Source organism: Callospermophilus lateralis, chromosome 1 (genome assembly GCF_048772815.1).
Source record: "Callospermophilus lateralis isolate mCalLat2 chromosome 1, mCalLat2.hap1, whole genome shotgun sequence".
NCBI lineage: Eukaryota > Metazoa > Chordata > Mammalia > Rodentia > Sciuridae > Callospermophilus > Callospermophilus lateralis.
In genome coordinates, this window is record NC_135305.1 from 121,349,711 (window position 1) to 121,362,196 (window position 12,486).

General features: G+C 40.3%; 1 protein-coding gene and 1 long non-coding RNA gene across 5 annotated transcripts in view; one reads left to right on the forward strand and one right to left on the reverse strand.

The window, feature by feature from the left end:
* The window catches only part of Osbp2 (oxysterol binding protein 2), a 175,476-nt gene extending 171,411 nt beyond the window's left edge, over positions 1 to 4,065 (forward strand). For 3 of the 4 annotated variants that reach the window (XM_076837820.2, XM_076837837.2, XM_076837846.2), the window contains 2 exons: positions 2,057 to 2,295; positions 2,484 to 4,065. In XM_076837820.2, coding sequence (XP_076693935.2) covers positions 2,057 to 2,295; positions 2,484 to 2,629 — 385 coding nt within the window. In that variant the 3' untranslated portion in view covers positions 2,630 to 4,065. The remainder of the gene's footprint in view (positions 1 to 2,056; positions 2,296 to 2,483) is intronic. The other variant, XM_076837828.2, reaches the window with a different exon arrangement.
* LOC143383381 (uncharacterized) overlaps positions 1 to 12,283 on the reverse strand; it is a 56,877-nt gene extending 44,594 nt beyond the window's left edge. Inside the window, exons 1-2 of the long non-coding RNA XR_013089140.2 lie at positions 12,202 to 12,283; positions 11,853 to 11,941 (exon numbers count right to left, since the gene is read on the reverse strand). This is a non-coding gene — a long non-coding RNA (uncharacterized LOC143383381). The remainder of the gene's footprint in view (positions 1 to 11,852; positions 11,942 to 12,201) is intronic.
* Positions 12,284 to 12,486: the final 203 nt, after the last annotated feature.

Below are 12,486 nucleotides of genomic sequence, written 5' to 3' on the forward strand. Positions count from 1 at the left end.
CAAATTCCAAAAAAGTCCAAAATACTTCTAGTCCTAAGTGTTTTGGATAAGGACTATTCAACCTGTAATTACATTAAATATTCCCATTATAGGTGTAAGATTTGGAAATCAAAAAAATCCAACTATATGCGGTCTGCAAGAAAAGCATCTAAATTGGAAACTAAAGAAAGATTGGTTTGACAGGATGAAAAAAGATATGTCCACATAAACACTAATGACAGCTGGGGATTTTATAGCTCAGGGGTGGAACACTTGCCCTGGGTTCCATCCCCAACATCACTAAAAAAAAAAAAAAAAAGGAAAAAAAGAAATACCAAACAAAAGCTGCTTAGCTATATTCACATCGCAAAACAAACTTTACAACAAATACTAAAGATAAAAGAGATAGTTCATAATGATGAAGCTCGGTTCACCAAGAAGATGAGTATTAAATCCAAATATCTTCTACCAAACACAACCTCAAAATATATATAGCATAAGCTGGCTGGTACAAATATAAAGATACTGATATGCAATCAAAATGGGAAATTTTAATATCAGTCTCTTAGGAATAGGAAAAAACCTCAAGAGGATACATTTGAACAACAGAACCTACCAGTTATAGAATACTGCACCCAACAAATGCATTGAAACATTCTCAAAAATTGACCATATTGGACTGAGGTTGTGGCTCAGCAATAGAGTGCTTGCCTAGCACGTGTGAGGCCCTGGGTTCCATCCTCAGCACCACATAAAAATAAATAAATAAATAAATGCATAAAAAAATTGACCATATACTGTGCCATAGGAAAATTTCAAAGGACAAAAATTATACCAAGTATATCATCTGACTCCAAAGCAATTATGCAAGAAAAAACAACTAGAAAAGTCCCCATGTGTTTATAAATTTAAGAAATTTGCTGGCACACACTATAATCCCAGCTACTTGGGAGGCTGAGGCAGAAGGATCTTAAGTTCCAGTCCAGCCCAGGCAACTTACCAAGGCCCTATCTCAAAATAAAATTTTAAATAGGGATGGGGAAGGTATTTCAGTGGTGGAGTGCCTGCCTAGTAAGGCTTGGATTTGATCCCCCAATATGGGTAAGGCTAGGGGTTTCCAACCTATCCATAGGTCCAAAAATATATAATAGAAATCATAAAAGAAAACTGAATGATAATAACATCAAAAGTGGTAGGATTCAGCTGGGCGTGGGGGCACAGTCCTGTAATCCCAGTGGCTTTGAAGGCTGAGGTAAGAGGATAGTGAGTCCAAAGCCAGCCTCAGCAACTTAGCAGACCTTAAGCAACTCAGTAAGATCCTGTCTCTAAATAAAATAAAGGGGGGAGGGTGCTGGGAATGTGTGGCTTAGTGGTTGAGTGCCCCTGGGTTCAATCCCCAGTACCAAAAATAAATAAATAAATAAATAAATAGTGGTAGGATTCAATTAAGGCAGCAATTGGAATGAAATGGGTAGCACATTGTATTAAAAAAGAAGAAATGCTGAAAAATAATGAGCTAAGCATCCATCTCAAGAAGTTAAAAACAACAATAGCAGAATTAACCCCAGGAAAGTTGAAGGAATATAACAGCAAAATAGAGGTCAAAAAACCCTAAAATAGGAGCAAAAAAGTTTTTGTTGGGTTTGTTTTTGTGGTGCTGGAGAGCAACAAAGTTTCATCTTCAAAAATAAACTGACCTCTGACACGGATATTCAAAATAGAAGGCACATATAACCAACATCACATGCAAAAAGAAAGGTTGTTATGCTGCAGATGTTAATGCAGTACCAACGAAGATATTAGGTAACGGTTTTATGCTGATCTCAGTTAAATCTAAAGTAGCAAAGCCGCTGCGGGTTGGTGGAGCACAGGGGAAGTGCGGGCAGCAAAGGGCGAGTTAGATGCAGCTGGTGGGTTTTGTCCAGCAGGTTCATCAGAAGTAACAATGGGGCAGGGAAACGTCAGCCCAGGCCAGGAAGTGAGGGGCCGGGAGGGTCGGGAGGGGCTGGGGGGCGGCTTGGGACCAGCGATGGAGGTGGCCTGGGGACAGCACACGGTCCCGCTCACGCCGCCGCAGGGAAAACGCAGAAAACATGTACTACTTCTCCGAGCTGGCCCTAACCCTAAACGAGCTGGAGGAGGGCGTAGCGCCCACGGATAGCCGCCTTCGGCCAGACCAGCGGCTGATGGAGAAGGGGCGCTGGGACGAGGCCAACACTGAGAAGCAGCGGCTGGAAGAGAAGCAACGCTTGTCGCGGCGCAGGCGAATGGAGTCCTGTATGTCTGGTCATGGCCAAGGCTGCACAATAGAGGAAGGTAAGGCTGGGCTGAGGGGGTGTCCCCCCCGGGGGGGGGACAGGTGGAGGGTGCAAGGGGGTGCCTGGGAAAAAGGAAGGAGGAGTGTCCCAGAGGGCGAAAGGGGTGCTTAGGGTGGGGATCCTGCAGGGAAGGGGTGGGTTCTGGAGAGCAGGACACCCACCCACCGGCCCATTGTGTCTGCCCAGCAGAGAAGGAGTCAGACGGGTACGTGCCGCTGTGGTTCGAGAAGAGGCTGGACCCACTGACCGGGGAAACTGCCTGCATATACAAGGGTGGCTACTGGGAGGCCAAGGAGAGGCAAGACTGGCACATGTGCCCCAACATCTTCTGAGCGCCACCCTTGCAGCAAATACAGGCGCCTGCACAGCTGGGTCCACTTTTTTTTAATGCACTCAATTTAGTACTGAATATATCCCCACCCACCCACGCACTTCTTCCCCCTTTTTTTTCCCTCTTAAAAAAAAAAAAAAAAAACTTTTGGGGGACTCTCACCTTAGAAGGAGGAAGGGCTGACCGGGGTTCTCTCCAGCCCCTAGGTGCACCCAGTCACCCTTGCCCCTTCACCATGGACTTGGACCCTATGGGCACCCCAGTCCCCAGTTACCACAACTCAGGCCGGCTGGCTGGGGCCATGGCTGCCCAGGTCACCAGCCTCCAACCCAGGGAGGTATTGGTCCTTCCTAGGGAACCTCTTTTGACTTTTTTAGAAAAAAAAAAAATGATCTACATTTCTTTCCAGCCATGATGTTTAGTAAATATTTTTAGTACAGCATTTAGCAGACAGCTTTCCAAGTGTGCTTTCTTGCCACAAAATTGTCCAGGCAAGAATTCCCTTTTTAAAGACATCAGGAAGCCAGACCCCTTTGAGTTGGGAGAATTTTGTAGCTAAACACAATATTTATAGCTGAGATGTCCACCCCCTAGGAGCCCAGGGCCCAAAGACCAAGCAGAAAGGGGCCTGTCTAGGCCCAGCAGAGCACAAAGGGTCTCTTTCTGGAGCAACAACCCACAATGGGGGAGAGGGGCCATTGAGGGTATCCCCCATGTGGATTGAGGGCAGCAGCCCTTTGCCTAGCCTTGACCATGCTGGGGCAAGTGCCTATAACCAAAGAGGCCAGGAAGGGCTAGAAGGCAGGGCCCATAGGTGCTCCCCACCCCCAAGAACCAGGCCCCAAATCAGCAATAATGAACAGACCCCCATTCAGCATGGGCTGGTGACCTGGGTATGAGAGACCTGGCACTCTTCCTCAGATGGCTCAGGGGGTGCTCCATCTCTGCTCCCCCTGATTCTTTATTTGCCTAATTTATATATATGATATATAAATATATATATAATAGCTATTTTGCTTAAATTTCTATGGTATATAAAAGTGAAAAATGATGAAGACAGGGTATACCTGTCTGAGTTTGGCTTCCTGTCAGCTGTGCCCTGCCCTCTCCTTCTATCCCTTCCAGCAGCTTCTGCCAACCTTGAGGCACTGGACCACTGTGACTTCAGTCCCAGACCTCAGAACCCCCCCCATTCCACTTCAGTTTGGTCCTGAAAATTCATTGCGGGGGTTTTTCTTTCTACTACAGGACTGGTTTTGGTTTTATTTAAAAAAAGAAGTGAAATCACCAACGTATGAAATGCCTTATGATGTCCACTCCAGAGGCAAGGCAGGGTGGGGTAGCCTCTTGGGCCTCCCCTCAGAGCTGTGGATGTACCTCTTCTCAACACTTTGTAAGCAAGCATCTTTTGATCGATGATAATAATAAAAGAAAAAAAAACTGGCTTTGGAGTTTTCCACTGCCCTGTCTGTGGCTAGTTGAAAGGAGGCTTATGAACATGGCAGATGACAGCCCACAAGGTGGCATGGGGGGAGAAACATGGGCTTTGTTCTGCTCAACACCAAGCAGCAGGAGGTAGGTCTAGAGGGAGAGTGGGGAGCCTGCTGGGGGCAGGGCCTATGCCCAGAAGGCTGCCCAGGAGCTGAGTTGGCACCACTCAGCACTAATCTGGGAGAAGGGTTGCATCTCTGCCAGGAACTGCCCTGTCCACAAAGCCATGGGTCAGTCCCTCCAAGAAAGGCAGTACTTTAGCCACCTGGGGCCACTAGCAGCACCCTTCTGTCTCTCAATTCCTGGAGCCATCTAGAGTGAAGCCAAGTACAGCACAGTTCTTCAAGAGGGAAGGCCTGCCCTGGTGAGTTCTGTGTTGCTTGACAACTGTGGCCTGGACTGCTTCTGTTACCCCTTGTTGCCAGGCAACTCAGATCTCTAGCTCCTAAAAGATCCAGTAGAGTGAGCGGCCAGTGGTCTGGTCCATTGGGTCATCTTCCATTGCCGGTGCTTCCAGGTGAGAGGATGGGGAAGGGCAGGGCACCACAGGAAATCAGTCAGGGTTCTCACCATCTGCCTTAATGATCCAGAATGGACCCAAAGCTGGCCCTGCCTGGCTCCTTGCTTCCCTATCTGAGAGATAGCAGCCCCTGGTGAGTCTGGCAGAAGAGCTGGAAGGGCAGCTATCTTAGAATAGGCTGGGGTTAGGGGTTATATAACCCCAGGATGAACCTAAACCAAAGTGCATTGGAAGGAGTCCTGAAGGAGAGGGGACTGGCTGCAGGCCCAGAATGACAAAGCCCACTGAGGCAAAGTTAAGTATCCAAAGCTCAGAGCAGGGAGTGACCAGCAGGAGACGATACTGACCTATACTCTGTGATTCCCTGTACACCAACCACCCCTGAGTAGGAAAAGTTCTACACAATAAGCCATAAAGAACCTCAGATAAATCCAATAAAAAGATTCAAAACATGTAAAAGATCTTTATGGAGATGATTGAAAAGACCTGAGTTTAGAGGGAAAATGCCAATGCCATATTCACAGATAGGCAAACTCAGTCATGTTGGTCCCACATCTATAAATTCAAGATAATCCCTACTAAAATCCTATCAATATAGTTTAAAATGTTGACCAAGAAGTAATTGCACAAAAAATGGCTATTTTTTTTCTAATTTTGTTTAAATAATTCATAGTATGGGGAAGAAGACAATGAGAACTTGGCCTGCAGATACCCAAACAAGCTAGAAAGCCACAAACAGCCTTCTTTTTCTCCATTGCATTCTGATTACCATCTGGCACAACATGTATTATACCTGTTTGTTGATTGTCATAGTGGACTATGAGAGTGGGAATCTTGATCTGTCTTATACATCATAGTCTTCTCAGTAATTGATACATATAGGCACTAAATAAATAGTTGTTAAACTAATGAATTTCACTCCAGAAAGGCCAACTAGAACAAAGTCTCAGGTGCACTACCTGGAGAGGGCAATGTGGCTGCAGTGTCAAGTGGGAGGGGGCCTTAGAGATGGAACTGAGGAAGAACTGAACCTAGGGACTCAGGAAACTTCTATTTTCCCCAAACTCTAAAACCAAATTGCTATACCTGATAGACTGTGGTAAGAGTATGAAAAAATCATTGGTAAAGAGAAAGAGGTGGCCTGAGGCTCCCTCATTTTCAGAGCTGGGACTCAGTACAAGAGGGGGGTTGGGGGACGGGGGTGGGGTGGGAAGAAGACACCAGAAAGAGAACAGCATCAGCAGAGATTCATTATTTTTATAAAGCTAGCCAGCGTGTATAACTTCAACAACCCAATAAAGACAGTGCTAAAACAAATACACACTTCATTCTTTCTAAAGAATATATAGGGTATATTCTTAAGAAATATATGTATATACATGCACACACACACACACAAACACACACACACAGGAGATTAAGTTCAATTTCATACAAGAAAGAATTCTCATAAATCTAAATAACATAGTATCAACTAGGACCTAGTCACTTCAAAAGACTGACTAGTTGGTAAACCCATGCAAGAAATGGGTTTACTGCACAAATGCACAAAGCTTCACTATCAGGAAGCTTTCCATTATAAATCATGAGGCTGGGGTTGGGGCCCAGTAGTAGAGCACTTGCCTAGAATGTGTGAGGCACAGGGTTCGAGCCTCAGCACATATAAAAATAAGTAAAGATATGTGTCCATCTAGAATTTTAAAAAATTAAAAATAAATCACTACATCAACCAGTTCAAGGACTAGTTCCTAGAATATATTCATTTTTAGAAAACTAGACATGTTGGATTCAATTTTTTAAATATTAAATGCAACCATGAGTTAAGGAATATTTTTATTTTACAGGTATTAGGCCCAGTTAGCCTAAATGTTTTCACTGCCTCAAAAGATCTCCCAAGGTAGGACATCTAATAGGAAATATTCCCCATAAAGTTGGATCCCCAAATGGCTTCAGTAAAACAGCAAATCTAAAATAAAGGTTGTCCTAAGCAGAGCAGAAAAAATTGCCAGAGAATTTGTAATTAGGAGTAGATCCTCAATTTTGTAGCCAAGATACACCATCTGAATAGTACACTAAAACCTCCAGCAAAAAATATAACATGATCCCAAGTTGGAAGTGTCCCCAGTCACCTGAGAGAAGCAAACAAGTCCTCTCTGGAGGATCAAACCCTGTAAGACCCCATATGTGGAACCACAAGGAAAATGAGAAGCTCACAGCATAAAATTTCTAAATACATAAGGAAATGAGTCCCCCCAACAGCATGAGCTACCAGGAATAATAGATGGAAGAATCAGACATAAGCCTCCTCCATACAATGAAATTATTACACATAGAACAGAAAATAGGCACGTTTGATATATTTCTAGGAAAAGAAGGGCAGCATGAAATAAATTCTTAAAAACCTTCAGAAAAAATTTAAATCACTAAAAATAATTTGGTAAATAACATTATACATCTGAAAAGAGCATTAATGCGAAAAAATCCAGAATGTAATACAAATACATAAAGAGATGAAAAATATAAAAGCAAAGATAGGAGATACGGAGGACAAAACTAAGAAGGTACCACACGTCTAACCTATTCCAGAATGAGAAAAAAAGTTTTGTTTTTTAAATGAAGACTCAACCTTTGAAGAATTAATGGCTAAAAATTTCTAAGAACTCATAAAAAATATCAATAAGCAGAGTTAAGCTCAGTGAATTCCAATCAGGGTAAATATAAAGACATCCACAGCTAAATACAACATAGTGAAACTGCAAGACCACTGAGACAATAAGATTTTTTATTTTTATTTTTATTTTTTTGTACCAGGAATTGAACACAGGGGCAACTTAACCACTGAGTCATCTTCAACACTTTTATTTTTTTATTTTGAGACAGGGTCTTGATGAGTTGCTCAGGGCCTCACTAAATTGCCAAGGCTGGCTCTGAACTCCAGATCCTCATGCCTCAGCCTCCTGAGCCGCTGAAATTACAGGCATGCGCCACCACTCCTGGTGAGACAATAAAATCTTAAAAGCAACTAGAGTTGAGCAGGGGTAAAAAGATGACCTTCACAGAGCTTCAGTTAGACTGAAGGCTGACCCCCTCAAAAAGGGGGAATCTGACAATGAAATGGTATCTCTACCATGGAGAGAAAAATCTTAATATTCCCACTCAAGACATCTTTTAGAAATCAAAATAAAAACATTAACAAGAAACTTATTAAAACAATATTGAAAGTCGGGTGCAATGGCACACACCTGTAATCCCAGCTATTCAGGTAGCTGCTGCAGGAGGATCCCAAGTTCAAGGCCAGCTGAGACATCTTAGCAGCCCTATCTCAAGATAAAAATATAATTCAGTGGTGGATGCTCACCAGGTTAAAATACACACACACACACACACACACACACACAGAGACTATGATGATCATTAATGGAATAATACTACTAAATAATTTCCTAAATAATAGAGAAAATTCATTGAATGGGAGAAAATTACAAAGGCAAGAAAGGAGAAAGCAATGAGGATATAGTGTAAATAATAGAAATTAATAATACATTAATTATTACATAAAATTTAGTAATCTAATGTTTCAGGTAAAAGATCAAAGGATATACCTAAAACATAAATATACAGATAAAATGAATGTTAAGAAAAAAACAATTGCTAGATATCAAGTACTAGAAGAGCCACTTTGTAATGATAAAAGTTAAAATTCATAAAGTTCTAAGACTCTTACACACCTAGTTACATCTCAAAATATGTAAAGTAAAATTATATTTGACATTGGACTGGTAGTCATATTCTGCAATGCAATAAGGCAAAAAAAATTTAAATAAGTATGAGAATTGGCAAAACTGTCATTATTCACAGCAGACATGACATAGAAAATTCAAAAGAATATACAGATAATATATAAAAATCAACTTACTATATGGCAATAAATTTTCAAAAATGAAATTTTAAAATAATATTTACAACAGCATTACGAATCATCAGGTACCTCAAATATATCTAACAAAGACAATTAAAAAAAGCTTTAAAGGAAAAACCTTAGTTTTTGAGAGGCACTAAAGAAAGATCTAAATTTATGGAGAGTTATACAGTTTGAAAGAATGATTTGTTGGCAGATGCAATCAATTATAACAAAATTCCTACAGGTTTTCTCATGAAGCTTAATGATTCTAAAATTTACCATAGAAATGCAAAGAACTAAAAAGAGTCAAAATAGTCTTGGAGTTAAAAAAAAAATGGAACTGGCTCTACTTAAAAGTAGAAAGCCCTATTGTAAAACTATTAATATTTAAATCAATATGACAGAGAAAAAGATAATAGACAATATAATTTACTAAAAGTCCAGAAACAGATTAATATATGAACATTGGATATATAAAAGAGGTAGCACTGTAGATCAACAGGGAAAGAAAAAAAAACTTTTCAATAATTATCCAATAAGTTGGGTAATCAGGAAAACAGGAAAGAGAATGAGCAGGGATATGATGAGGAGGGAAGGAAAAAGGAGAGAAGAAAAAAAGGAAGGAAGAATGGGAGGGAAGGAAAAAACTAAAGAGGGAAGGAAGGAAAATTGGAGCTCTATTTTGCACTATACAGATAAGTCAAATCCAAATCCCTTAAAGATCTAAATATGGAAGATAAAATTATAAAGGATTCAAGAAATAATACAACACAATATCTTCATGATCTCAGGGTAAGGAAAGATAAACAAGAAATGAAAATTATGAAGAGAAGACTGATAAATTAATCTACATTAAAATCAAGTATTTCTATTCATAAAAATACAAAGAGTAACAAAAGGTATGCCAACAAGCAGGAGAAGAAATTTGTAAGACAGATAACTTATGAAGAACTTGTACTGAGAATATTTTTTAAGAATAAGAAAAAAAAAAAAAGCAAAATGGGTCAAAATCTTGAACACTTCATCTAAGAAGAAATCTAAATGGTCAACAAACATAAAAAAGGTATCAACCACAACACAAATCAGGGAAATGAAAATTAAACTACAATGAGATACAACATCATACCCATTAGACTACCAAAAAATTTCAAGTCCAGCAGTATCGAGTGTTGGTGACAAAGTAGAGAAATGAAGGAAATAATCACAGTGTCAGAGGTGTAAAAATTTATACAACCACTTTTGAAAACAATTTGACATTAGATGCACATGACCTATGATTCTACAATTCTACTTGAATGATTACATCCTAGGGAGAAATTCCTGCAAGCATGCAACAAGAGACATAAAGAAGAATGTTCAGTCTCCGTAAAGAAAGAGGAAAATAAAATAAAAACTAGACTCAACCCAAATGCCAGTCACAGAGGCATGGGTAATAAAATGTGGTTATGGTCAATTCACTAATAAAAATGAATTAAACCTACATCAAACAACATGGGCCAATTTCATAATGTTGAAAAGATAAAATTGCAAAACAGGAAATTTTTATGTTCATCTAAGTTTAAAAACAGGCAAAGCAAAGCAATTATTTAGGAATACAACAAATCAGAAAAGTGAAATGAAGAGCAAAGAAACGATGACCACTATTGAGAATGACAGTTATCTCTGAGCAGGAAGGAAAGGGATCCAGAAGAAAAATACAGATATTTTTAAAGTAATAAAAACAAACTAGGTGATGGGTGTTCTTTGAACATTCTTCCTACTTTACAAATACTTAATGCAGAAAATTTCTATGGCTACTTAATGTCTAATAAAAACATTAAAATAGGGGCTGGGGATGTGGCTCAAGCAGTAGCGCCTGGCATGCGTGCGGCCCGGGTTCGATCCTCAGCACCACATACAAACAAAGATGTTGTGTCTGCCGAAAACTAAAAAATAAAATACTAAAATTCTCTCCCTCCCCCTCCCTCTCCCTCTCTCTCTCTCTCTCTCTCTCTCTTAGAAAACAAACAAAAAAAACATTAAAATAGCAGCTTAGGGCTGGGGTTGTAGCTTAGGTGGTAGAGCACTTGCTTTGCACTTGTGAGGCAATGGGTTCTATCCTCAGCATCACATTAAAAAAATAAATAAAGGTATTTTTATCTATCTACAACTAAAAAAATAACTCACATTTCATAATGCATGACTGTTGCCCCCTGGTGCCTGACTCAGGCAGGACCACAGCTACAAGTGAGTCCCAAAGGTCTCAAATAGAAATGAAAGAAAGGAAACTTCTTTTAACACTTCAAAGGCCACTTACCAAAGCTTACAACTTCACATATTGATTTCTATACACATCAGAAACAAGATCCCCATAATTATTCAACATTGTCTCAGAGGCTCTAACTAAAATTAAATGGCAATTAAATACAATTGCTATACTATAAATTTGAAACTGTTTCTATAAAAAACAATTTTTCCTCCAGATGTTTTTATGAGTTTGTAATATAGAAGTAAATTACATTAAATCATAAATCACTAGCTTTTCTCCATATTAATACTAAGTGAGCATTAAAGATGGGGGAAAGTATTCCATCACAAAAGTGACAAAACCTATAAACACTCAGGAATAGATTTAACAAAGTTATAAAAATCATATGAAGAAATTATAAAATCTTACTGAAGGATTTAAAAGAAGTCTTAACAAATAAAAAAACTATTTTGAATCTTCTGGGGACATTTAATATCATAAAAATGTCAACACTCCCAAAACTTAAATTTTAAATTTAATGCGATTAAAATTTAAGTCCCAGTGGAACTTTTCTTTAGGCTGGGATGAGAGAGAATTGGATAATGTGATTTAAAATTTCATGAGAGAATTAAATCTAAGAAAGTCTGGAAAAGATTTATTTTTAAAGTGATTCATGTAGATGCTGAAAGTGACCAAAATTACTGTTTCAGCTGTGACCTCATCTTCACATCAGATGCACCCCACAAAAGATGACAGGATGTCTCCAATTAGGGTATCTCCAAGAGATTCAAACCAGAGGGGAATATAAAGATCAAAGTGGTTCATATAGTAAATGGGGCTGGCATAACAGAATTTCCACCTGGGGTGGGGGTTGACTTCTGTTTACCACTACACTAAAATACATTCCACAGGAATGAAGGTTGACACTTTAAAAAAAAAAAATCACAACAAAATGGAGAAAGTTTTCTGGTTTTTGTCTCTGCAGAGGTTGGGAAGGGATGGATTTTTCTTCCAGATGGTAGGAATCTCCCAAGTCTAACATGCTTATCTTTCAATGAATGCCACAAATCAAGCTAAGGACAAACCTGTAAAAAACTAAAGTTGTGAAATCCAAGAGATGGGCGCTCTGCCTTAGGTCCCAGGAGAAGCTGACAGGCTCGCATGCAGGCTGGCCCTTTTAAAGCAAAATGAAACACATGAAGCCTCTTCCTTTCCAAGTCTTTCACCTTGCAGAAATAAGGGCAGCCAGATAGTCATCTGTACCGCCCACCCCACACACACACACTCCCACCCCACCCCCAAAAAAATAAAACAAGTTTTCTGTGTGACCCTTCTTAGGGAAGGGGTCATTTGTTCATTTGGAAAACGAACAAAAAAGGTTTTATCTGCAATGTGGGCTTAATAAGCAGCGACCAGGCAATGACAATTTCCCACCTTAGCATCCAGGGTGGGGCCAGCCCTTGCTGCCTGCTAAGAAGTCGCAAGGGTGTGAAGTGAACCCAGTCGGTCTCATTCCCCACAGTGCCCTGCGCTGCACAGCAATATCGCGAGGTTTCCACAGCCAATGAGCAGGGCGTGGCAGCACGTGCAGGCTTAGCAACATTGCACACGCGCAGTTGGGCCTCACCGCGATGGTCTAGCCTGCAAAGGGCTCTTTCAGCAGAACACAACCGTTGGCCGGCTGGGAGAGGGGCGGTACCCTTATGGGACTGAGTGTTG